General features: G+C 47.3%; 1 protein-coding gene across 1 annotated transcript; it reads left to right on the forward strand.

Annotated features, from left to right (window-relative positions):
• Nucleotides 1-3438: 3438 nt before the first annotated feature.
• On the forward strand, nt 3439-12051 carry LOC126525880 (uncharacterized). Its single transcript, XM_050173847.3, has 3 exons — nt 3439-3596; nt 8959-9131; nt 10431-12051. Exons 1-3 carry the CDS (start codon nt 3552-3554, stop codon nt 10825-10827), a joined length of 615 nt encoding a protein of 204 aa, XP_050029804.2. The 5' UTR covers nt 3439-3551; the 3' UTR covers nt 10828-12051.
• The last annotated feature ends 15729 nt before the right edge of the window (nt 12052-27780 follow it).

Here is a 27780-nt window from a genome sequence, read left to right on the forward strand (position 1 = left end):
AATAATTTCCCATCGCACCTGCTAAACTCACGAATTCTTTGTTAACACGAAATAGCCCTAAAAGCTTCCAAGCTACAACGGAGGCGAGCAAACATGTCACTGATGGGATAACTGCGTCACAACCGGGCCATATACACAAGACGTCTGAGCGAGTTGTCGAAAGCTTCAGCCTTTGCAGTTTGTGCCAGTTTTCTTAGCTTTCCAGTATGCCAGTTTGCCAATGCTTTAACTCGAGGTTGACTGCGATTTTACTCGTCAAGTAGACATAAAACTCAGATATTCTCCCTTTATAGGCTACCGCTGAAGACCTTCTAGCAAAATTAGTTGCACTTCAAAGAAGTGACCGATAAGAGCACATCCTTGATTCTGGCCTTCAATGTTTAGGTAGAAATATGAGTGACCTAAAAATTCTGACGCACCAAGCTTGCAAATCCGCACCTCGGCACCACAGAAAACGTCAAACAGCTTACGAGCAACTTGGACACATCTTTCTCAAAGTCCTGACCACGTAGTATCGTATAGCACGAGACACCACTTTAGCTCCCCCCCCCCCCCCCCACCCATCTACTCGTTTAAACATGAGAACGCATATTATATCAAAATATTTGGCAGTCTCGTTAACAGCTTAGGAACTAAAAACGTCGTAGCATATGAAGACTTGTTCGCGATACCATCTATGATCCACCTACCCTATCTTTTTATCGAAACTCTTGTATAAAAGTTGTTATGCCGTGTGCTTGAGACGGCCAGAAAGGATGTTCCTCTTCGGTTTCTGTTTCATACAGTATTGGAGAGAATGCCCATGCTTAGATTGTAATACATGTTGTAAACATTGTTCTCAGCGAGTTTGACTATGTGGGGAAGCCCATGCGCATGCTGCCGCTCCTGCTGAGCAGCCCCCACAAGCCTGCACTAGAGTTACTTAATGACGTGATCATGCCGGGAAAATAAATAAAAGCGTATTATTCATTCTTTTCTTCGGCTTTCTTGGTCCCAAAGCGTAGGTGATCACATTAGAGGGCTGTCGCTGTTGACCCCCTCCCTAACGGACACCTTCATTACGTCCGTTTAATCGTTGAGCGCCCAAGCTACACACTTTCTTTTTTCGCAGTCGGAAACTACATATATTACGCCGCTCTCTCTTGTTGCGTTCCTCAGATGCGTGGCGTTCATTAACCTCTCCGACAGGCGGACTCTTGTGTCGCCGAGGCTGTCGTTGCTATTACCTTGAAAGCAGGCTCGAGCGGCGGACTGCAGCTTAGTCACGATCAAGCAGCGGAGAGGTCCAACGCTGTACAGACGCACCATTTTTACAAATGTCTAGATAATGCGTAGTCACATCTACGCATTAAAAAGTAATGAGTTTATCGTATTGTCGTAAGTTATACCAAGGCATACAACGTAAGCACTTGGAATAAAACATGAACACACGTTATGAGCTGTTGTATATTGATGTGCCCTGGCTCTTGCTGCGAGATCTATATGCGATCAGATGCCACTGCTGCATTTATTTATAGCTACACGAGTACTATGGCCAAGTGTACATGAACTAATCGTATTGCTCACATTCGCCCCCACATCCGTAGCCCAGTAAGTAGATGCCTGCTTGGGCTTGTGGCAGGGGCGTTGTTTGGTCCCCGCCGCCTGAACAGACCGGTAATTAGCTTTTCTTTAAATAAATGCATGGATAAATAAATAAAAAAAAGAAAAGAAAATTGATGCTGACCGCAGTCACTGCCTAGCGCAGTCTGCTGATACCTGAACCATGGTCAGCAGTGTAGGGGGAGGGTAAAATGACAGAGAAAGGGGATGGACCAAAAGAGGGCTATTTCTACATGTATCCGGCCCAAGCACTGAGCTTTCCAGGAGTGTTATGCTTGAGAGGGGGTTGAAAGATACCTTATGCTTTCTGTGCAAGAACCAAGAGAAACTAAGCCACACACAACTTTCTCAAAGCAGAGTTTTTAAACTGCTGCGCATGGTTCATTACGTAACAGTAGTACACGTCTCTTTCGCAGGACATTACCACAGGATGTACCTTTCGAACTCGACCTCGACGTATTCTCTACCTCTAAGTTGCCATTCGTGGCATTACATTTTATATTTCTCACGCTTTGTCGTGACACGTTCACGGCAGCCAATAGAGAAGCGCAGTCAAAGCGAGGTTTCCTGTTCTGTGAATGGAACTTCGGAATTCCCCTCCCCGCACGAAATCATACCCCTCAGCTTTTCTTGCGGCAGCCAACGCAGCTAGCGTTGTACGAAAGTCCCGGCACCTAATATGTGTGCTTTTTCTGTCGGTGTCAAATGTCCCGTTTCATACGTAAAACCCGGCAGTAAATACCTCGTGCACTTGTTGGTACCTCCTGCTTTCGTGGGTTACATGGAAAAAACAAAGAATTAAAAAAATAATGAGAAATAAATTATACTTGTCATCCCGACCAGCGCACGTTTTGCCAGAACGCACAATCAGAGAAAGGCGTTTACGGCACGAAACGTTTACTATAGTAGCGCGCACTCATTCATTCTTAGGTGCAGCAAAATCCGGGGATTTACCACACCTCCATTTCCCGGCAACTTCCACGTGCCCCTTCATTCACGCTATCTTATCAGAGTACGGCGTTTCGAATTTCTAAATGCGATATACATCTCGGAGAGAAAAGAAGAAAGAAAGAATAATCAGCGGAGGTGTGTGAATGTGACTTCTTACTTAGTCATCAAGGAACGCAGAAGCAAAATTAATTGAATGAAGGAGTCAGATGAAACACTCCTAATCCATCACAGGTATCCGCTGCATACTGCGGGTTTTAGTCTGACACGTTCCCTCTGCTTAATACTGACGGAATCTCATCCGTATACTTCCCCTCATCGGTACATAGTTAACGGCGATATAGGTGTCTCTCGTGTCACCCCGGCGCTGCATGTCGTCGCGAAATTCGAAGGCCAGCGGGTGGCCGACGCGTTTCTCTGTGTTTTCCGGAGTCTCCGTGGGCAAGCGCGACGCGCCGAAAGAGAAGAAACAGCAAACGCGAAGACGCCGAAGTGTGACTCGGCGGCAAGCGGAGAGGCGACGCGTAAAGAAAGGGAGTTCACGCACTCCCGCCAGCGGGGAGCCAGCGGAGGGTGCACGCAGCGCAAGAAAGGGCGTTATTACAGCACTACCTTCTTCGCAGCGTCAAGCAAGAGAGCGTTTTTTTAACTCCCTTCTCGTCACGTGACTGAGGAGACGCTGGGCGACGACGCCAGCGCCAGCGCTACGCGGGGAAGAGTGGTGAAAGGAGGAAGTCAGGAGAAGGGCAGCGGGGAGAGTAGCGAAGGTGGCGATGACGTTCGCGCAGGACCAAACTGCGTTACGGGGCAGCAACGCCTTGCGGCGAAGCCCAACGCAGCCCACGGAGACCTTCACAATAAAAGGCCCCGTGGCGGTAGAGGGGGACAGGCACACTCACTCAGCTCCTCTGCTCGCACGGACGAAGACGTTCGCTCTCCGTAAAGTTCTTCACCTGTGTGGTGTCGTGCGCACTCGGACTATTTATATTATTCGTCTCAACATGATCACGTGTTGGAAACCGACGACCACGGTTGCTTCCACGATGGTAAGTGTGGATCCTGGACGACGTGTTCGCCGGCAATGGACCAGGACTGCCTCGGAAGGGCGCGAGTTGTGCGATACCTTATTTGACAGGGCACTCCTAGGGAGATAGGAGTCAATTATGAAAGCGCACACGTGATCGGGATGCAGACAGCGAATACTGCAGAAGAAGTCCGAGTCCTATGCGGACTCGTTAACGGGTATTCAGCTTTAGTTTTGCAGAATGCTTCAAGCATTGAGAGCAAGAACTAGGTCAGCTGGGGCATAAAGGCAAGCTTCTGAAGCGAAAAAAAGAAAACGTCAGCTTGTGGTCTTTTCTCTTTAATACTAGTCAAATATCAACAAGCAGTTAGCAAAGCACGCTGTCGCACCAAAAGTTCGGGATGTTTATTTTTCGGCAGCCGTGACAGGAAGATAATGATCAACTTCAATGCGAAATCTAATAATATGACCCTTACCCTAAAATATTACATCGCATCAGAAACGCGAGGCGCTCTTTCGCGCAGCCAAGGCATGTAACGTTTCCTAAAAGTATTTTCTTTACTTGGGTTTGGTCGAGGCATCGTTTAATGATATCAAACAACACACGGCTCGGGTAGGTATTGTGCGTGAATACGCTACAAAAGCCGATCAGAAACTCCTTACTTATGAGAAACGGGGGTTGTCACTTAGAATTGGTTTTAATGCAAGCAAACAATTGGCACTTAAATGAAGCTTGATGGCACGTGACTTTCATCATGCGGCATACTGCAGCATTATACTCTTCGGAATAATGGAGTAAGCGGGCTTTGCAGTGCAGAAAAAATAATTAAGAGCAAAGAGAGACATTCTCATCGCTTCCCCTAATGTTTCGCGGGCTTGTGATGTGTAACGCTGTAAAGACAGGCACTAATGTAATGCGCTTTGTTGATTGCTCCCGATCTTGAGCTTCAGTTTGTAAATTGTACCTTCTACCTCACGTGAGCAAAGTAATGCGCTTTGTTAATGACCGCAGTCGTGGCCTAGTGTACAGCGCGCAAGCCACGGATGCGGTAGGTGAACAGTTCGAAACCCACCGCTCGCACCCACCGCAAGAAAAAAAAAGTGGGTACAGGCGCTCCCGAAACCCCGCGCCGGGTAGTGTTCGGGGTGTATCGCCTGGGGAGTGCACCCGACCGCCAATGCCCTGCGGGGCGCCTATAGTTTCGAAGTGTAACCTCGAAGGGTGGACATGTTCACTGACCGTAATGCGGACACAGCTGCCTTTGTCGCTTTGTTAATGTAATGCGCTTTCTTGATTGCTCCCGATCTTGAACTTCCGTTTGTGAGTTATACCTCCTACCTCACGTGAGCAAGCAAAAGCCGCTCTTCTTCACCGAACGAGATATCGAAAGGGAAACTCAACGAGATAACAAGGAAATAGTGGCGATGACTGTGGAAAACCACTGTGCGTCTGAAAAGATTGCCTTACAGCTTTGACTTTTAATTTTCAAGCTGCTTAATAACCTTTCTGTTATTTTTTTTATTCCCACAGACGGAAACTCACAATAACAGGAGAGTGCCGTAGATTCTGGCTCAATTTGACGGAAAAAAATTATAGTTCAGTGAGCTGTTACGTCTTTGAGGACGCATGCGAGTTTGATGGCTACTTGTTAACCGTTTCGTCCGGCATCTCTTTCCTTAAGGGCCTGGGTAGTAAATTCCCAGCTATGACCACAAAACAAGGAAAATAATCTTAAATGCTGAGCAGGGTGTATTAACCCTGTCCACACATATATCGGCGAAAGTCGCGAAGCAAAAAAAAATCAAATTAACTGCCGCCACTGCTGGCCGTACTGGAATATAAATTGACGTAAACGAAATGAAGTACCCTTCGAATGCCCTGACTGTATTTTTCCACAGCGCTTCTGGCTGTGCTTATGATTACACATAGGAGATGGTGGAGAGGTGTTTCTTTAAATACGGCATTCGGCCTTCGCAGATTCCATACCTGAAACGACGCTTTATCTTCTATCTCGTGAGGTTAAAGCTACACTATTGAAGCAAACAATCAAGAAAACAATTTATCGAGAAACAAAAGCTACATATCAACGTGCACGAAGTTGAGGACCCAGTCGTTTGGCAACGTGGCCAATATTTAGGGTACCCTAAACGTGAACGAAACGAAAACGTGAACGACGTGAACGAAAAGCCATCCTGCCATTGGCCGTGAGCCATATATTTGGAATATCTAGCGTAGCCGGTCAAAGATGTACGCGCGTGCCCGTCCTATTCAGACTCGATGCGATCCTTAGCAACGTGCCGTGCTCGCATCTCGAGCCTATCTGCTTAGTTCACGTCGGAGGCCATGGACGTGTGTGAAGGCAACGGCTGTAGATATCGTGTCGTTATCGATCCGCGTAGGTCACACGAGGTTGCCCGTCCACTTCTGCCGATGTGTTCGATATCGGCCATATAAATAAATGAGAAAGAGAGAGAGAGAGATCGAAAGATAGGCGACGAGTCTATCTACCTCGAAGATGATCTTCACAAAAATGACTTTTACGTAGTTCGACTGCCGAGCAGTTCGATATGGCGCTAAAGCGGGAAGCTCTTTGCTGATAGTCAAGTCAAACAGAAGGCCGCCGCCGTTATGATATGCAAAGCAGAACCAAACGCCGATGCCTTTAGCCGTTCTCACTTGGCACGGCAGTCGTGGAAATTTTCTCCACGGCTGTGGTTATCCCATTCGCGATCGGCGATGCCTTCTATATAGCGTCTACCGTCTATCGAGAGTCGTTTACCTACTGCTTTAGGCGTTACGATATGCTCGTTTCATCTGAATATGAACGCAGAGTCGAATTCAACATAAAAGCTGCTTCGCACAATTTGTCGTTCGAAATAAAAAAAATGAAAAACAATACTTGCTAGGAAAGCTTTTATATTTTGTATCAGTGATGTGTCCTGACGTGTGCTAGTTAAATTAAGGAAACTTGCTGCAAAAAGCTTATAGTCGTGCCCTTGTTGTGGCTATGCGGACTACGGCATAGTTCAAGGTGCCCTCAACGTCCTCTCACTGTCTATATCAAAAGGTTAGGCATGATTCACAATACTGTCCATGAGATGTCCCTAGGTAACATTTTATATATGGGGCCTTGAATATTTCGTTGTACGCATTATTTCTATACGTTCCCTAGGAAGCATCCCGTTTGGTAGAACACGGCCAACAATACACTAATGAAGTAGATTAGTGAACAACTTTGGCTGTAGATGGTTTGTCCAAGTGCTGTTTACAAAAACTCTTTCAAGCAGGCAGGACATTCTAATTGAAGTGTGTAGTTAATTATATACTGCTAATTCTTTGCAGTAACGACAGAACTGGGGGCAAATTATATGTCGGGTCGGAACGAAAAAGACACTGTGGCACTGGCGTACGTCCGCGGGATAAAAGGTACAAGCCAGTATAGCTTATTCCGAAGTCACCCAGAAGTGTGGCGCCACTCATAACCCGAATAGCCATTGAACGAAGACTAATCATTATCAAACGACCGATAGAGCAATGTATACAATCGCCAAAAAAGAGTGTTTGGTGCAGACATATCCACTTATATAGTGTTTGTTGGGCAGTATGTCTCACGCACGTGTCATCTTATTCTCTTCTGTTAATAAGTATGTGACCTCCCTCCACCGCCTCCTCCCAGTCGTGTTTCCGATAAACTCTGCGGATATATGACAAATAAATAAATCATACGGTGAGTTTCTGCCTGCACTCAGTGAAGCGTACCACACAACAGCTAGAAGAGGACGAAGAAATAAGTCAAGGTGCAGGGTGGAGAACAGAATAAAGGCGAAATTGGAGACAACAATGTGGCGTGAAACGGAAAACCAAACCAAGCCAATGTGGCATCTGCTGTGCGCAGTTTATTAATGCAGTTAATTTACATTCCGTAAAGCACGCAACCGATATTCGCTCACCACCGCGGATGGTCGTAAATCATGGCATGACACCACGAAAGTTGTCTTCGCTAAGATACCCGCAAGAAAAAGAAAAGACAAACATTCGAGCAGCCCGGAGGGAGTGAGGGAAAGTTGCACGAGAAAACCGGTAAGCCTGGTGCTTACGATGTATTTTATTTGGCCCATTATAATTATTATTATTTCATTTTTTTCATGCAGCGCTTTCGTACTAGAGACACGAATCACCGAGAGGAACAGTATTGCGCCCTTTGCGTTGGCCGCGTCAATTCGCGGGGCGCCTAATGCCCAACCTCGCCAGCGTACAATTAAAAACGCCGTGGCGTATAGCTCTCTTTCCGGTTGTAATTACTCCGCCCGACTGCTTTTCAGGAGGGAAATTTAATATCTTGAAGCCAGCGGGGCGCAGAAATAAGCCAGAATTCCGCTCCAGCGAGACGAAAAGAAAAAAAAAACACGAGAAGAAAAAGAACACGTTAGTTGTCTCACGGAAAACCAATGAACTAACGCTAAACGCCGACATGGGCATAAGGCTGCTGAGAGTAATCGCCAGAGAGAGATAAAGAAAGGCGGAGAGGCTAACCATGGTCATGCAAAGTTGACAGCCCTGCACATGGTAAAGAGGGAAGAAAGTTATACGAAGGGAAAGGCAAAGTCAGAATAAGCCCTTCCTCTTCAACGCGGCCGTGTTATTCGTACTAGTAATGGTGCGATGAGGTGTAACATCGTGGCTAGGCGGACTGTTTCGTAGCGTGACAAAAGAACGTTTTATGACAAGGTGGCACAGACGACACCGATGCGCCAACTCGCAACAGTCTTATTTTCTGTTAGCATGAGGCCTTTGTACATGCTTCAAGGAATAGAAAACTAAGTTGAGATGGGCAAACCAAACGCAAATATAAATAGTGACCCAGATTAAAACTAAAACACCTCACTTCATTTGTCAAAGAAGAAAAAAATAATGTAACCGTCTTTACCAAATATTTGAGTAAGGGAAATGGGCTGTTGTGGTTTTAATCTGCGTAATTTTATCCTCCTGTCGCGTTTGCTTCTCTCAAATTTTCTACTGTCGTTTGAAACATACCTTCATACATGAAATATTTTAATAAAAAAAAAGAAGAATTATATATCTGAATGGTACTTAGGCGCCATGCTCTAACCGAAGATGAAACACTTGTGAGTTCGTGCCTCACCCTGTCTGCGCCATTTTGTCGTTACCCTGTTAATTGTTGCGCTAGGAAGCAGCTCGTCCAACCAATATAGACACACCTACTGCACAGCTTTTGATATGCAAGGACTTTGAATAGACTAAATAATATAATTATTGTTTGCGAGTGGCATCATTATCTCTCGCAAAATTATTCTTTGCGAGTGACATCATCAACCCCCGCAAACCTCCTGACACGATGGTCTCTCTCTCTCTCTCTTTGCAGCTACTTTTCAGCATGCTCGTGGTGCTGTGTCCCGCCTACGTGCTCGTCCCCCGCGCTGGCGTTGTTCCCCAGACTCAGGTGGTGTACCAGTCGCCGTATCAACCCCCTGTGGTGCCCGTGGCGGGTCCGGGAGAGCCACACGTCATCTATCACTACGGGCTCGGAGGCGTGAGGTGAGACCTTAGTGACAGGAGACACTCTATTAGGGAGCTTTAGTGGAAAGTCCATGCCTCTAATCCCTCTTGCACAAAACAAAGTCACCCCATCAATCTGTGGACCCCGGTAACATGCCCATACATCAGTCACATTTCATGTGTTCCCAGAGACAAGCTGGCCAGAGCCGACATCGGCTCCGCAAACGCACGAAGTGTTTAGAGATTGCGGAGTTTTAGCAAAGTGCAGTCGTCTGTGTTAACGTCGTGAAGAAGCGCGAAGTCTGCCTCCCTATAAGTGTTACCGTGTATAGACTTATCTATACAGCCCATCGCAAACCAGTGAGGTTTATTTGGCGTGAAACAGTATCGATCGTGTAGACGCAACTATGTCTCAAGTTAGCAAGTTTCAGCAGAACGCTGTAGCGTGTTATAATGTAAACACTGTACCTGCCCAGGCTCTTTTCTTTCTCTCTGCCTTTACTCAGCCACGAAAGGAGTAGAATCCAGAACATGTTTCTTCAAAAGAAGCATACGCAAGAATATACCAGACGCGATGCCCTTTAGATGAACGTGTCGGACAAAACTGAACAGCATCGCAACATGCAGACTGCCTGCGCCACAACACAGTACATGTATATATATATATATATATATATATATATATATCTTCTATCGGGGGCGGCACACCTTTGATATTTCCGGCACAGTTCCTCACGACCCTTTGGCAGCTGATTGGCGTAAGTTTACGACCGGTGACACTCCATCAGCAGCCAGCGAATATCAGCTGCTTGCATGTCACGCTGCACAATCGTCAAGGAATGAAGGATCTAAACACGATAAACAAAGACTACACAAACGCTTCCTTTAAAACATATGACCACGGTAAGTCTAGTTTAGAAAAGTAACCGCTAGGGAAAATAGTCTAAAAAAATTAATACACGATAGTCCTTGCACTACACAGATTAGTAACCAACGTGAACTCTAGAGGGACTACAGAAGAGGCACGTATTCAATTGTTTTCAGTACGGTGCGCTGATCACCGTCGCGGCTGTCCGCATTGACTTGTCAACGCCGTCATTGTGGCTTTCTTTTTCTTTTGTTCACTTCCTTCTTATTCCAGTGCTGAGTAGCTGGTCAGAAGACAGGGCTTCAGACTGGGCTCCTGGCGAAGCGTTACGTTAGATAAACTTGCATTTCATACGTATGTCCTTTTCTGTTATTTCACACTGCACAGGATACTCCGAAGTATATAATATGCCTCCTTTGTCTCGGTGATGCAGCGTGGGAATTAAACAGCAATTCGAACGTTTCTCGCAGGCCCGAACTGCAGCCTCCCGTAGTGTTCGTGCGAGTGATTCCCGCGTATCCGCCCACGAACCAGCCTCCCTTGCAGCCTCCGTTCATCGAGGAAGTGCCACCCGTATTCAAGAACCCACCTCCAGACCCTGAAGACACCCCGCCTACCAAGAAGCCCGGCATCCAGGGACGCGGAGGTCACCGCCCGGACTGTCCCGAGGTGGACAACAAGAAAGGAATCGCACCACCGCCCACCCGTAAGCCCTCGAAGAGGGGCCGCGGCACTCAGACGAGGAAGTCCCGGAGGCCGCCGGCGGAGGCGACCACCCGAAGACCACCGAGCAAGGCCAACCGCCGCGTCAACCCCAAGAGCGAACGCCTGAGTACCGAGAGGCTAACCCTCGCCAAGAATCCCTAATGCTCTACCGAGCAGTCTGAGAGCCGTCTGCGACGCCCTGTGCAATTTTCGCCGCCGGCGGATTCCGCCATGTTGCCTATTCTGATTGGCTCTAAGCTCAGGGTCACGTGCTCCCTGATCGTTTCCAAAACAGCAACGTGGCGGTGTTCCGCCGTCGGTGAAAGGCTCGTAACGAGGCACAGCGAATGTTTCGCAGATGGCCGGAAGAGTCATTGTCTCACTGCTGCGATGCTTTCTTCTGTGAGTCTGCGGAACTGTGAAGTCTGCTCGAAATTGGCTGGAAGCGTTTTGTTTCCCTCAGCGTGGACGTTTGCTGACGCAGTTTTTTTTTTGTCCTGGCACGCGAACTAGCAACATGACCTTGGATCCCCTCTGCTCGAGAATTACCTATGGCACAGTGTAGTGTAGAAGAGCTCACGATAGCTGCAGCGACTTTAACTATCACAATATCTTACAATAAAAGAACTAACATCTGGGCTAGTTAGCAGTTCAGTACGGTGGGAAATACTGAGACAGCTCGTGCTCCATGAACACAGGAATGAAAGAGCATTCCAGACGGTTACCTTCTAGAATTGAGCTATATAATCAGCCCACCTGCTAAAGAAAGGGTATTAGGACTCGTATGTTCAGCAGCTTGATTGGGAAAGTACCATACATGTTAAAAGGAGACGTGTTGTCTACATGGCCTCTTGACTCCGAGGCAGGTTTCGCTTTACAAAGAACGGATAACTGTGACGTCAGATGCGTCATCGCTTGTTTGCAAACGCTTCCGCGCTGAACAACCGGGCCAATGTAACGCATAGGACAGCTACAGCGGCGCATTTTATTGCACGGATTTGCACGCGCATATTCAGGAAGCAGCGCCACTTTCGAGAGGACTGACTGTAAACCCAGACAGCGAAGACTGCATGCGTGAACTGCTGCAACCCCCTGCGACGCTCGGGGTGTTTTTAGTCATATAACATAAACTTAGTCACGACACTTATTCCATCCACCATCGATTCCGCGCATACAAACTTCGACCGGCCGCCGGCGTTTCCGGGTTCTAAGCAATCGCAATGCTGACGTTGTCCTGCAAACCCTGGGCTTGCATAAAGCAACACCCGCAGACGCACCGGCATGTTCGGACTGGATCGTCATACTTCATCAAAAGTAATTTATCTACGTGTTTGCATTCATTTTAAGTTTATTTCTCTGTAAATAAACACACATGTTTTATCCAAAGTGTCGTGCTTTGCGTCATTCTTCCTGGGATCCCTTCCACCGTCCTTGTGAGCGAATAAAAGCTCCGTACAAGACGAACAATTCGCAGCAAGATGAAGGCTCGTAGCTAAGTACCAATAAGGGCCGAGTAAGGAAGGCATAGCCTTACACCTAACAAAGACAAGTTCTGAAACGCTGGTTTCAGCCTGAGGCTTACGATATTCGGTCACTGCTAGTCACTGATTGATTGATCGATTGATTGATTTAGTGATTGATTCATGGGAGTTTAACTTCCTAAAGCTAGAATGCCGCTTTATGATACGTGGTAGAGGGCGTTGGGTTATATTTGTCCGCCTTGGGTCTTTAACGTGCACCTAAATTTAACTACAAGAGTGCTTTTGCATTTCGCCCCCGTCGAAATTCAACCACGACTGTCGGGCCGCGAGTCTAGCCGATACATCGTGCTAGAAGCGGGACGTCATATCTGCTGAGCTACACCGGCGAGTGGATCCTATTACTCAAAAAGCCTCTGAAGCTTTCTTGTAGCAGCCTCAGTGACTCGATGGCTGTGGCGATCCCGTGTCGATTACGCAATCATCGGCTTCATTGCCGACAAATGTGACGGCATTCCTTTGCATGTAGAAAAAAATAAAAAAATAAAAAGAGAACACTTACGTCCCATGTTATGGGCGGACGTTAAGGAACGCCATGGTAGTGTAACTTATTCCACAGATCTCGGCTACGGCGAGTGACTCTCCTCAGACATAACAAAATCGCAGACACAGAATACTTTTCTTCACAGTCAGTTTGTCTATCGCCAACCGGTTTCTTACGAAACTGATGAACTAATCGCTCGGTGAGGTGGTACGAGGTCATGCTCATAGCAGTGCCGCCGTGTCTGTGCACACAGAGCCCTTTCCTTCAGTTTGTTCGTACAGAAACGCCTTTCGTTTGCTCAAAGACGTTGATACTAGGTTTAACGTAACCTGACGGTTCCGTACCTTCAATTCTCGTTCGGAATTTCTGCGCCGTCTGATCGCATTTCAACTGCATTACGCGTTCTTTTTTTTTTCTTTTTTGCCGTCGGCGATGGCGCAGTGGAACCTCCCACGCCGAAATATCAATTTTTGTCAAAAAACGGTAGCAACCAAACGACTAAACGCTTGATAGATATTGTGGCCTGCGTCTAACTTTATGGTAAAGCAGAATATTTTAGCTTAACCTTAATGCTTTCATTTTGAAAAAGATGAAAGCAGATGTACACGAAGCTGCAAACTGAATCTCAAGAGGTTATAGGCCAGCTGCAACGAAATTTCACTTGGACTAAAACAACCATAAATGCCGAGCGTATAGTCTCAGAGTAATACTAGGAAAATGCCAGCAAACTTGAAAAACGGGGAAGAAATCGAGAGGCAGACATAGACAAAGTGACAGGAAAGTGGCTGGCCTAGGAAGGTAGCGGGTCGCTTGGTCTATACTTTTCAATTTTTCCCCTTTTCAAGTTTCCTGGCATTTTCCTAGTACAGCCGTGTACCAACTAGCACAAGTCACTCTTATGAACTCTCATGGTAACCTCGGCAAAGCCGCAGGGCTGGTAATTCCATTATTTTGTCATTAGCAGCTACTAAAAAGCGCATATGCAGATGACACGTGCACCTGGCGGCAAAGCGGTGGCGATGCGACTATGGCGAATATTGAAGAACCGTACGCAAGTGTTGATCTCTGAGTTACGCCGTGGTTGCGCCCATAGGTAGCCAGGCACATTGCACGCTCATCATTTGCGAGTTAAGGAGGTTCCGTCTCGGCGTACGTTCTCCCTGTTGCGCTCGCGATTTGAGCTGTTGCAAGAATTTCGATGCGTGGGCGTCGGATGCTGGAATACGTACGTACTACGTAACTACTCGAAAACGAGCAATGGCTGTGCAGTACACAACGCTGAGTAGAGGAAGGCCGAACACATCTTTCTTGTCCCAGCTTTTTCAGAGCGAAAGCATGCACCGCGGCGCAGCAGTCAATTGCGACGCGAACCCTCAACGTGCACATACCCTGCTAACTGCAGTTGACGAAGCTGCACAAGCTACATTTCAACAGCACACTCGCTTACCCATCAAGATCGCTTTGGCAAACGCTTTCTCGGGGTTTACTATAAATACTATATGCCGCAATGGAGCACGAAAACCAAAGGTAACGTTCAAAGACAAGTTGTGTTCAAGGACGATTTTATCTTAGCGACCATATTTCCGGTGGCGCATCACCTTCAAGATATTTCGTGCGTCTCTACATCGGACTCGTCGAAATAGACAAACGAAATCCTTTCTGACACAGCGCCAGAAACGAGCAAGAACCGCATGCTGCATGTTTGTCACGAAGTACAACGCGACGCGCCGGCCATGGTGTAAGTGCGGCGGCAAGCCATGCAGGAACGCGATGTCGCCAGAGCGAAATAGGCGAAGCTATATCACGACCGCAGTCCGGCGTGTCTGGCCGAGAGTTTAAGCCCACTTAGCACCGAGCCTCAGCTATACTTATCATCCTTTACAACAGATGGCGGTAGTCCGGCGCTTCCAGAGTGGCAGACAAGGGCCGGTGAACTCGGACGAGTCATGCGGGAGGTGGTAAACTCTTAAGCAAAATCACACCCTCTTGCCACACAACGATAATCGTCATCTGTCTCGTCCGCATTTCCTTTCTTTAACGCGGCGAGCCCGGTACTCCCCACTCACGAACGGCATGCGCATTATCAGCATGACATAGTATTCCCAACACGAAAGTAGCGGGCGCGACGTTTTCAAGAAAGGAAACACAAGCAAAACAGATTAAGATTATCGTTGTGTGGCAGAAATACACCCCAGAGGGTGTACTTTTGTCTAAGAGTGTAAATAATCGCTAAAATTTTACCCTGCGCTTAAACCGCGACCCGTAGCAACGCGGCGATCAGTTGTTGCCGCAGCGCTATAGCGGTCAAGTGCGCGGCGAGCGAGCGCTTCTTTGTCGAAGGCGCATGCGCAACACGTTCGCTTCACTGAACTCGAGCAGTATGCTGCCGGTCAGCCAAGCTAGCGCACAACGCACCCTGTTTCACCTGATCCGGCGTGAGATAGGACATGTTCTATTCCCGCGCCAGCCACACAAAACTGTATAGAGCGTCCAATTTTCGTCGATTTAGCCTAACTGCGCAACGCGTGGATCGCGTCCGCGTTAAGCCGGACTTTGCCGCACCTTCAGCTTGGCCACCCCAACGCGCTCTTACTAGAGCGGAGGCAGAACGCATCCAGGCTTTGGTGCTGGACGTAGACGTAGATCGAGAAAACTGGCTGGACTCGTAGAATACTTCGCATTAAAAGAACGTCGTGGGCGCCCAACGGCGTTGTCACAGCGCACGAAGCAGCTAAAGTACACGGGGCCCGTCCGCTGACAAACCGGAACGGAATACCAGTAGGAAAGCCATATAGCCTCCTCTCGAGGAAGCCTGGAGAAGCAGACAGCGCGGTTGCTGGTTCTCCACATTCTTCACCGTACGTAATTTCCACCGGGCGATATCTGCGGCGTTTTCGTCAGTTTCCACAAGAAAAACATCGATTTTTGCGAGGTCTTTGGGACGCATTGACCTGCATTTCAAGCGCGAAATTTTGCACAGAGGCTACTGCATGTCTAAAACATCTGAAACTGGGCGTTTTACGCGGTCGAAGCTGGCGTCACTGAACCAAATTATTTCCAAAAGAGGCCGAAAGCATGCGAGATATTCCTTTGGACTACCGATGAACAACTGTTGCCACAGCAGACTTGTTTCTCCTCTTGCCCAAAGAAGAGGTCGCCAAAAAGGTGCGACAGATGCCTAAATGAAAGTGGAGATATCGCGAAAACTAGGAAGCCTAAATACAAGTCTAGTTTTCTTGCAGTCAGGTTCCCTTTCAAGGCTACCAGATGGCCCCAACAAAACATAGCCAAATGATTTCAATATGTAGCCCAAAAATATCCAGACCCATTTTTTTTGTGAGCGAAACATAGCCAAAACATTGTCGAAACACTTGATGATGTTCTGCAGGTTTCTTGTAGATGGTGTCCAAATAACACCGCATATTTCCGGCTGCGAAATTGCCTCCGCCGCGTGCAACAAGCACACCACCGACCTCAAGACCTTCGTAGAGCGTACTAGTGAGAGCTGCCACTCAGACGGGAATTTAGATACCACTTGTTACATAGAGCCGAAGGTTTTCTTTTCCGATTTACTCATGCCGTTATTGGTATTTACTGAGCCACGTTCTGAGCTAACTTTCGTTAACTCCTCGCTTTACCCGAGGCATTTCCTTTAAGAGTCGGGCAAAATATTTTGTGATTATGTGGGAGCCTCACACAAGACCTTGGCTCTACCATAAAAAAAACCCCCTTCTTAACTGCAATATTTAAAATTTTGAATGCCTTTATGCTCAGCATATGCAATAGCTGCCTTCCAGAGCAGGATGAACATAAGAAATTTTGGAGCGGAGTATGAAAGTCGCCGAGTTTCTTACTCCATTGCGAAACCACGCAGCAGCACACGCTTTTAAAACCAAAGATGCGCACAAAGTAAAATTCTTAAAGCCATTCCCAGAGTTCTCAGCCGGACGACTACTGCAGCCGGAGAATATTCGGGCCCTCCAACTCACATGTGACCATAACTGTCGCCAGAATGCGCTACGTTTGCTTCAACCAAAATGTCTGATGATGCACGCGCGCCATATTGACTGGCTGTTAGCGCTATCACGTAATGGAAGCCATGATTGCAACGCGCTATACCGTGCTTTACACATCGCACTGCCCTCTGCTGAGGCAATCTTTCCCCATCAAAAGTTGTAAATGTTCTCACCTGAAGACCATGTTCAAGCAGTGCTCTGGCCAACGTGCAGACCACAACTAGAGCGGAATATTTCGTTTTGATCGACAGTCGAGACCAATGAGCTTCGCTGGGCATGCACATAAAAACTCTGTAACCGTCGCGCTTTTCGTTTAAAGAAACTTGCAGAATTTTGGTGTGGAATTACTGGGTAAAAAAATAACGTGGTGATTTGCGGGGAAACCAAGCAATAGGCTTCGAGGGATTGTTCGTAAACATTGAAGGATCACGGGAGAAAATGACGCGCCAAGACATGCATGCGAGTACTTGAGCTGTTGTGCAAGTCCACATGATAGTTTTCTGTATAGCAGCCGGCCGGAACTCGACAGCTGTCAGCCACACCATTTTTCTTACTGAACCACGCGTGAACCGGCAGCAGAAGACGCCGAAACCAAAACAATGAGAGCTTAGCGTTCGAATGACGTATAAACATGGCAGCCATGTCTTAACCATAGAGTTATTATACTGACTCTAGAGGACAAGCTACCCATAGGGCCCATGCATTGAAATCGGGAACCGCAAGAGCGCCGCCATGTTGCTTCGCGCTGAAGTTGCCAGCTCCTGAGATGCTCGCTAGGCTTGGCGACAGTAGTCAGTTTTAATTTGGCAACCGATGGCTTCTAGCAGTTAGCAGCGTAGCCCACGTAGCGGCGTCGTCGCCTTGCTTGTAGTGTAGTGATGTCATCTGCATGCAGCAGTGTGTTTAATTGGCCTTTAGAAGTTGGTTGTTTATTCTATGTTGCGGGATGGTGTGGGTGTGGTCGATGTTTGCCATGCAGGTGGCAGTTATGCAACCGAAGGAAGATCCCGTTGAAGTTTCCGGCGGTATACTGCTTTCAGCGGTCACGACTGTTGCAGGAGTGTCTGTCACTCGACAAGGTTACGAGTTAGGAGCTCGAAGCTGTGGTCAAATTCCTCGTTGGCGTTCCGTAATTCTCTTCGCACGGGCGCGATATGTTGCTGAAGCCGCTTGGCACTTTTTTCGATGCTGGGTGCTTTTCTCGTCGCGACGACAGATCGGGTTATTTTTTTTTATAAGTACTGATCCAGCTGTAGGGCACATGTAACCGACAAACGGAAGTCTCAGGAGGGCGCCTGAGATTATAATAAAGCAGGCGGCGCAGGGTCTCCAGGGCACCCAAGGGGCAATAGGGTGATCAAAACTCGAAGCATAACGGTACGTAGGTTGGGGCTGCCGAGGCAGGTGTGCGCCAGGGAGTTTTCGCACGGGCAGCTCCCCTGGCGCGCGCAGCTGCGCCTCTCAAGGTCGAGGTACTTTGAAAGCACCTGCGCTCATGATATTTCTTTTGCCTCGGTGCAGTGAGCACAATTAACCAGAATAATATCATCCGGTGCAGTCGCGAATGCGAGTCGTGGCGTACGTAGCTCGCGTCGCCGAGCGTATGTAGTAATATCAGAGTTACTTGTATAAACTTTATACATAATACGCTTTATTACGGTACCTTAAAGGAATGGGTCTAGAGGACGGTGTTCGTACGTTTTTTCGTACCGCCTTAATCCTATACACCCCCCCTACAAACACACACACATACCCCTTCTTTTTTCTGTATGTATACATACAATTCCTTCCCATGACGGATTGACCAGTTCAAGTTGTCAACTTGTCTATAACTGTCATAGGAATTACTGTATTAAACACAATTCCACGATGGGATTGTTTACTTTTATTTTTTATTGTAACACTGAGAACTACACAAAACCTTATTTTGGTATATATAGGCCTTTTGCACACGTAGATAAAACAAGCTTAATCCAGTATGCAATACACAGACAAAGCAGCTGCTACAACATGAACTGCAGCATTGAGGGCCACATAACACAAACGTAATTAAAGGTGAAAAATATGGAGGGAAGCTTCAAAATTTGCTTTGAAGTTTATTATCAAGTTCAAGTTTACTGAAGTTTATTATGAGCATATGTACAACAGTAATCTGCTGACACACCCGCGGTCAAGGTGTGCTCGCTGCCTCAGCGTAAGAAAAAGCAAGAGATTGGGTGAATGTCAACACCAGTGCCACTGCTTCTTGCCTCTGACCTGACGTGCCTCCACGGCATCTTTGTTGGTGAAGTCTGCACAGGTGAGCTGGCATGGCGAGGCGTAGGAGTCATCCGAGAGAAAGAGTATCGTTTACATGGAGAAGTGGCTGTTTACATTGCCTGTCGCTTTCCCTCAAATGCTTCCTTGGCGACTTGGGTGACATACCCACAGTCAAGGTGGCTGTTCGAGGTGTGCTGCTGCCTAAACGCAAGAAAAAGAAAGAAATTTGACGAGTGTCAATACCAATGCTATTGTTTCTTACCTCTTACCTGCATTTGCCACCATGGCCTCTTGGCTTGCGGAGTCTGCATGAGGGAGCTGCTGTGGCTAGGCGTAGGGATTGTCTAAGCAAAAAGAAAAGGCCATTCAAATGGGGAATTATGAAAATAAATGCAGTTCTTATGTCTGCTTCTTGCACTGTTCTTGCCTAAATGTTTTCAATGATAGTGTCCAGAATACACCAGCACTTTGACTGCTCTTTTCACCTGCAGGTGTTGCTGTGAGATCCTTAGTATGACTGCGTGCAGCATTGTAACACTTGGTGGAAGAATTTGAAGTGGTAGCCAAAAATATAAAGAACCATCCTTGTCTGCATGAATGCTTTCAATATCTAAATGCAGTGGTAACTATCGCTATTGGTACAAGGTGCCCCACATCTATGCGGCAAGTGCCATAGCTCGAAATTGATTTTTTCCTTTAGTGTTTCACAAGGCGTCTGATATGTCCACATTAGATGTGATCCGTTTCTTTTTATTTATCCCAGTGTGGAGAGAGCACCATTAAATTGTTGTTTATTTTTGCGTGGCTTGTTTCTTTGTTTTTTTTCCTGAATTTATCAAGCAGCAGTCTCATGATGCTGAAGTGGCTCATGTAATGACAATCATCAGCTTTTGTTTTCCATAAAAACAACGCCTTTCCTGACCCATTGTTTGCTGTCCAATTACTCAGATAATTTTGCAGAGTATTCTACCTATATTGATTTGCTTGACTTCCACTAAAGAGTTTTGCATTTTCGAATACCATTATTTCCTTAAAATCATTCGACACTTCTCATAATTTCTGTACCTTGGGCTTCTGATACTATGCATTCACCATTCTTGCTTGTTGTTTCTCACTAGAAATGCCTTCTTTATTTTGGACTTTAAATTTTACCTTTGGAACACACAGAAGGGCTTGCCCTTGCATATCTGCATAACAAAGAAACACGTTTCATTAAACATTTGCAAAATCCAATAGAAGATTGATGAATGCAGCTGGGAGTGTGATTTGACTGAATGAGTCATAATAGTAACTCATCTCACTTGGTAAATTAATGCACATATTAGTGTGATGTACAACATATGTTACACTAATGTGGTGGGTTCTCTTGCTTATACAGCAAAATAATCGGTGCGCGAGGAAAAAAAATATTTTTGCGTGCCCCTTGTGCACACTGATTTAAGGAAAATGAGCTGGTGCTGTACACATGATCTACTTATTTTACCTGCGAGTATACTCAACAAAAATGTGTGCCAGCTGATCAGTGGTATTTGAGATCATGTCGGTATTGCATATGTGCGTGCTGTTTAAAATAATTGAATTTTGAAAATGCTCGTAGGAATCTGATCTGCATATCTGCAGTTTATGGATACATGTAAAAGACTCAGCATCAGGTGCAAGTGAACGGTCCCACAGGCTGGAGTCGATCATGCAAATAGATTCGCTGCACACATTTGTGACCAGAAAAGATATGACACATGAAATGGCATGCAAGGAAGTCTTGAAAATGTTGCACAGTTAACAAAACGCCCACGTTATTAATATCTGGCTGCATGCACTCGATTTCGTCAGTATTAGGCACTCGCCTCTTGATTGCTTCCTGACACAGAAACACTCAGCATCAGGCTGTTTTTCTGCTGTGGCCTTTGTAGAAGCATGATTCTTCAAAGTGCAACAATTAAGCAGATTCTATGACTTGTTTGTTGATTCGCCAGTACAATTCCGGTGCGCTGGTCCACCAGTCCAGCAACTCCCTACTGAAGGGAAACCTGCAAATGAAAATATCGCTCCACATGTAAAAAAAAAAAAATGCTCTACTGTGACGCTTCTCAAACGATTGTGATGCTTCACAAGAGCTGTCTACTCGCGTGATGTTCTGAACAAGAAGATACATTCGTTTACTTGCATGTGAAGGTATACGCCAGAGCACTTCGGGGCTTGGGTTGCACAAAAGACACGAATGTGCCATAGCGTCCGACGTCGTCGTGCGATCACATGTTAAGCCTAAACTGCACGAAACTGTTACGCATCCAAAAAATTACCGACGATTACGTTACTTCCTAATGCGAAATTTGAGCGCAGCAAATAAGCTGTTTCACCTTTTCGATAGATTGAGGCAAAGAAATCGAGCAACACATGTATGCGCTATCACAGAATTTTTTTTTTATTTTTCACACGTATTCCTTTAACAAATTCTCCACTAACAGTTCTTGACAGTCATGAAGGAAGCTTTGTGGTCGGAGAAATAGACTGATATATGTTCGACTTGGTACACCAATGCTTACAATTTCGGCTCGGGCGGTGCACATATACAGATCCGCCGCCACCGATCTGGCTCTCTGATTGCCACCGCACAGGGGTTGCATTGGAGGTGGAGCGAAGAAAGGAATTAAGTTCGAGCCGGCGCTTTGACAACCGGAGACTCGCAGGAAGAGGGGGGAGGGGGGCGGCGTGTACACCCAGCGGCAAACGATGGGGGCAGAAGCGCGCGCAGCAAGCGGACAACACGATAAAGGGAGGAGGGAAGAGATAGCAGCGACTGACTGATGCCGCTGACGCCGATAGTGAGTCAACCCCAGCTGCGGAGTTGGTTTCAGGGACAACGCCGCCGATGCCGACACAAACAATATGATACCCTCGCTTCCGCAGCGCTAAGAACCAGGTCTAGCCGTGGGAAGGTGGTCACGTATTCGTCGACGTGCCGGGGCCTACGTGAAATAACCGGCGCGTCGGCAACTGAAGAGCACCCTATCCGCCACACAAGAACAGGGGGGGGGGGACCCTTTCCTCCTCTTTCTGCATGGCGGCGACGGTGTTCTATGCAGTCACGTTATCTTGACTCTCTAGCGGCGTCAGCGGCATCCAGCGGTATCAGTCGGTCGCTGCTAGCGCTGGGGGGATGAAAGGGGGGCGGAGCTGGTTACGAGGCCGACGACAACGCCGACGACGACGCGAAACCCAGGAACGGACGCCAAAGAGCTGCGCTCTAAAACAGAGATTCGAAACCAAAATTCGCGCCATGCTTTATTGCGTGAATGCGTACATCGTGATTTTCATAAGTCACGCACTTAAGAAGTGCTCTGTAAATTAATATTAACGCATCACCTTCATAAAGTTATCAGGTATGCGTTTTTAAATGACAAATCATAAGGTGACATGTACTTGTTTTCAGCTCTTTCAAGAGTAACTGCACTGGCCACATTGACCAGTAGCATGAGGGCGGCGCCCTAGCGGTTCCCACTTTTTCGGGCCAGCTTTTCCTGTGGAGTTGGTTATACTAGCTCTGTGGTCTTAACGACCTCCTCCCTGCACCGACATTGTCTGAAAACTAGCGTGCACTAAAAGCACAGGCTTCGAATTTGCCTACGTATCTTTGTAGCAGCACTGAGCTTTGGGTTTTCATAAACCGGCACTCCCGAATTTCGTCAGTGTTGATGTGTCCTCGGCGCTCGGAATTCTTAAGACAAAAATAGCCGAGCTATAGCCACTTAGTCAACTCAGAATTTTCGACACCAACCCACATAAAGGTAACGCAATCTGGCTGGTAATAGCTCAATCTAGCAACCCTGTTTCTTTTAGCAAGAACAGGATTACTGCGCCATCTGTTGTCATATAACAAAACAAAACGCGCACTGCGTTTCATTCATAGCATAGCTTCCGAGATTTATTGGCGCGCACGGCAAGGTTTCGAAGGCTATATTATAGATGAAACACGGCGCTATGTCTTCCAAGATTATGCGTGGCTTGGATATGCGATCTCGGAAGCCATACCCATAACCTATTATTCTGCCCTAGCAATTACAGACGGCGCCACCGTTTTGTTCCCTTATATTGTAGTGTGTATATATTCTCTTTCTCTTTGGCGCCACCATAGGGTGTGTATATAGAGGAAAATCTGGGTGAAATAAAGTGGAAGCCGCAAAGGCGCCATCATATCGCTCTCTCACTTTTCAACGGCCGAATTTTCAAAATGTGATGCAAATTCAAGCATTTACATGTAGCACGTGCGTATAGACAATACGTAAAGCTCATTCCGTATATTTGTAGAAAGATCCGATAGCTATTTATAAAATTTTGATGTAAAAATTACGGTGCCTGAAGCGAGGCCTCCGCAATCAGCTCCGGCAGCGCCGCCTCTGCTGATCGCGAAGGCCACGCCTGAAAGGAAGCGTTTGCAAGCGTCGACAGTAGATGACGCCACAATACCGACAGAGACTCGAGAATGCCTTTGATTGCGCGCCGCGTTTGAATCGCATCTTGTCGTCTACGCCTTCGCGTCTACACGACGTAGGAACGTATCGGCGCCCTTGGGGTTGGGGATTTATATGCATGGGCTATATGGGGAGCTTTCCCTCTAGAGTTGGTTATATTGACTCCATGGGCGACGCAGCAAACGACATTGATTTCCTTACTTCATTCCTACATACCTCCTTTACTATTGATTAATTGTGCTAGAAACAAACATGATGCTTCAATTGTTGAGCCACTACGCGAGTGGCGGATCAACGGTTTCAACGGTTTAAGAGGAAGGCGAAAGGCGTCATTCGCTACGCCCACAACCTATCCCAGACGATTAAAAAACGTATAGAAGAAAAAGTGGGCGCTGCGGTTATTTCTCGCAGCTCTGAACAATCTTGGAAGCTTGTGCAGGCGTGTAGAGTCAGGAAAACACCAGCTCTCCGAAGAGGTGGGGCGTACACTCCAGACGGTTTGTGATGTGATGTATATATATATATATATATATATATATATATATATATATATATATATATACATATGAATTATATATAATTATATATAATTATTGCATGCTTCCAATACAATGGAATTCCCGCGCGAGAAGTTTCTCTTATATAACGCAGAAGCATTCAGCGCGACGTTCGGCATACCTCACCAGGAAGGCGTTTGGTATTCCATCAGCACCTGGTGATATCTTTTTTTTTTATGTTCAAGCCAAGAAGCAGGGACAGCACAACTGCTTTATTTATGGTATTACGAGGTCACAGTCGGATATAATTATATCAAGGTTAACTACGCTTGCCATGTTTGCGATCGTCGATCGCCTTTGCGTTGTCTTCTCACTTTTCTTTTTAATTTTCGTACAAGACGCACGTAAATTACGTAAACTAACCTTCTAAAATACCAATATGACGCGTTGACGGTAAGAGTAGCGAGGTGCTCCGTGTTGTCTACAAGCTTGATCAAGATAGAAAATGCAATACTATTGGTCCAGACGCTACAAACGTTGGGCACAATCGCTCGATCATAACGGCCGCAGTGATTTTGTATGTAAAGAGACGTATCTATAGTGGCCACGGAATGAAACGCGAAGGGAGCATTTAGTAGAACCATGCGTATATGTGCAAAGTACTCGAGAGTGCCATGTCATGTCGCCGGAAAACTGGTCACCGAAGGTGACGCGAATACTCCGATCTATAAGTGTATATATACGCGCCAAAATTACGTCGATGTGACACGAACTGCAGCCGGTGTAAACGAAATTGTGCTACGTTATAGTTAGCCCTAAATTGACGCGTTTCATTCCGTGAGCACCGCGCGTTACATCTAAGTACACGAACATTTTTCGTAATCAGAATGGAGCGCGGCTGCCACGGCCATGTGTACCGAACCGACAACCTCGTGTTGGGCAGCAGAATAGATCACAGCCAGAGCTGCTGCGGGCAGCTCTAGGATATACGTATATACTGCGCAAAGCGGCTATAGCTAAAGGCGCAGTGAGCTGACCGCCCCGCAAAGCGCGCTTTGGAAAACGGGCGCAGAAACAGCCATTATGAAACATCCGCGTCGTCGTCGCTAAATGTTGCTTACAAAGCGATCGTCGTCGAGACAGGCGCTTTGCCTCGACTTCGTCCGAGCCAACGTTGCAAGGAACCGTCCTTTAGCTTATGTTATCTTTAAACCGTTAACCGCCATTCAACGACGTCGGTATCGCGATACAAGCGCGCGCGATGTGAAATCGAAATTACTCGAACGCGAGGCCACAACAAACGAACGGCGAACCGTGCTGGCCGCTATAGCAGTCCGTAACGAGACGGCACGTATAAAGAATGAAATCCATATTGAAACTCGAAAGAGGTTCCGACACATTACGTAGTACGCGCCCGTGGATTCTTGCAAGTCACGCAGTTTGTGATAGCGCGTCGCTAGCACGACGGCGGCGCAGGGATGTGCGCGGAGTTGCGTCCGTGTGCCCCTTCGGTAGACGATGCGGTTGCGGGCGGTATTTTGTTTTGTTATTTTATTTTTTACGTACTGCAGCCCTCTGATATAGCGCTACGGCAGGGGTGAAGAACTATACATTCGTATAGTCGGTATCGTATAATCCTGAGTGCGATCATTTTCCTCCGGGTTTCTCGCGTTTCTCTCTCTCTCTCTCTCTCTCTATTTCTTTTTTTTAATTCTTGTAGAACAGCGGTTGTGCCGAATCGTTCATCTCGGCGATAACGGCTGTTGCTGTCCAGTGGCGACGGGCGGTGACGTATACGGCGCACGAAGGAAAGACGCCTGCAGGCACAGCCGCGCATGCGTCAACGGCTGAGAATCGCGCTTAAATTTGGCTGTAAGAAGCCGCTGCCGGGAGTCCCGCTCGTCATACAGCGTTTCTACGCCGCCCGCGTCAGCTGAACATCTGCATCTTGCCGTATAGTACATGCTCTGGCAGCCACTGCAGACGTTAGGCGCGGTGTCTCTGCCCCTTCACCGAACCCGACACAGCCATGGGCTCCGCCGCTGGCTCCTGCTGTAAGGCGTCCTTCGAAGCTTCTAAAGTCACGCCTGCTCCGCTTATGGACCTGGACTTCTTTCCTGGACTTTCTGCAAGTGCGGTTGCGGGACTCTCTTCCGCTCCGGGCTTCTCGCACGGCCCGTTGGAGCTCCCGGAATACGTATTCCACGCACGGCGGCAATTCCGTCCGTTCTCACGCACGAGCTGTCGCGCCTGACGCCAACGACGCCTTGAGCTGTTGCTGCCGATAAGTTTCGAGTCGCGTTTTCCGCGGTATTTTCTTTTGTGCGCGTATTCCCTTGGACCGAGGGTCAACGAAGCAACGGTCGGCGCCAACTACCTTAGGAGGTGAGCCACTGTGTGTGCTTGTTTATAGTGTAAGTCGCAGTAAACGTTATCAGAGCTGTTCATGAAAAAAAAAAAAAAAATGCGGTGTAAAATAGGGTTATCAAACCTGGCGATTTTCTATCGCCAGAATTCTGGCGACCGAACACCGTAGGAATTAAAACTGTCTTGCACAGTGTTTTCCCTTACGTTTTTTCTGTAACAGCATTGCTAACGTTAGCTGGAGCGCCCTATCGCCCTTCGTTAGGCGCGACCATTGCTTTTTTTCTTTGTTATACCTGCGTGACGGAGTCTTCCTGTGTTCCGCCTTTAATACGTAACTAACGTATTTCTGCATATATAACTAACTTTTTTTTACCCCCCCCCCCCCCCCCCCCCCCGCGATATTTGCATGGCGTCTTAACGTGTGTCGCGAAGTCTTCGGATTCGCTGCAAGAATATATCGTCTTCGGTATTGTCGTGTACTGAGGTGAGTCGCCTCGACTAGGGCGCGCCGCCGGGCCTCTGCGGAGCAACTCGTCTTCACGCTAACCGCCATGCGCTCGAGTTGGGTGTCCATTGCGCATGCGCGGCGAAGAGTCGGGGTGCCTGCTCATCGCTTCCTCGACCGCTTCCCGCCTTATGCGTTAGCTTCCCGTGGCCGTGCTAAATCCCTGTGTGACTTTGAAGTGACGTCGTCACGGCGCTGCCATTGCAGCGCGCCTTGCCGCCGTGTCTTGAGCATGTGACGAGGCGGCCGGGTGAGCAAGCGCTTGTGATGGCGGGTGACCACGCCTCGTACTAAAAATTGGACGTCAAGCGCGGCCGGGGCGGCGGGAAGCGAATGCACATGGTGGGCGCTGGACAGTTTCTTTCTCCATGACTGGACAGCGAAGCAATGAGGCACCAGGCTTGATTTCTTGCTTGCTTTTTTTTTACTTTCCTCTTTCTTTCTTTCTTTGTTTCTTCTTTTACTTTTGTTTGTTTCTTTGTTTCTTCTTTTACTTTTGTTTGTTTCTTTGTTTCTTCTTTTACTTTTTTGTTTGTTTCTTTGTTTGTTCTTTTACTTGTTTGTTTGTTTGTTCTTTTACTTGTTTGTTTGTTTGTTTGTTTCTTTTTTTGTTTGTTTCTTTGTTTTGTTTTTACTTGTTTGTTTGTTTCTTTTTCTTTTGTTTTTACTTGTTTGTTTGTGCTTGCGCATTGCTACTCGACCCCCAGGCCCCAACGTTAGACGGCGCTTCAGATAAGGCTGCTCACCTCTGTGTGCCCCAGTGTTTATTTTGCACCGTATTTTGATTCACAACGCTCTTAGTGCCGCATGAATGTGCTCGTGGTGTAAGAATGGCACGTCTTTGCCCAAGACGATAGACGCTGATATGCAGGCGCGCCAGGCGGGTCTTCGAAGTCTCGCAACGAATCGCCGTGCAAGGCTGCTTTGTCGCGTTCGATTGTGTCGCTGGCATACTTGAGGCGCTTGTTTGTCCAATAGCT

Source organism: Dermacentor andersoni, chromosome 8 (genome assembly GCF_023375885.2).
Source record: "Dermacentor andersoni chromosome 8, qqDerAnde1_hic_scaffold, whole genome shotgun sequence".
NCBI lineage: Eukaryota > Metazoa > Arthropoda > Arachnida > Ixodida > Ixodidae > Dermacentor > Dermacentor andersoni.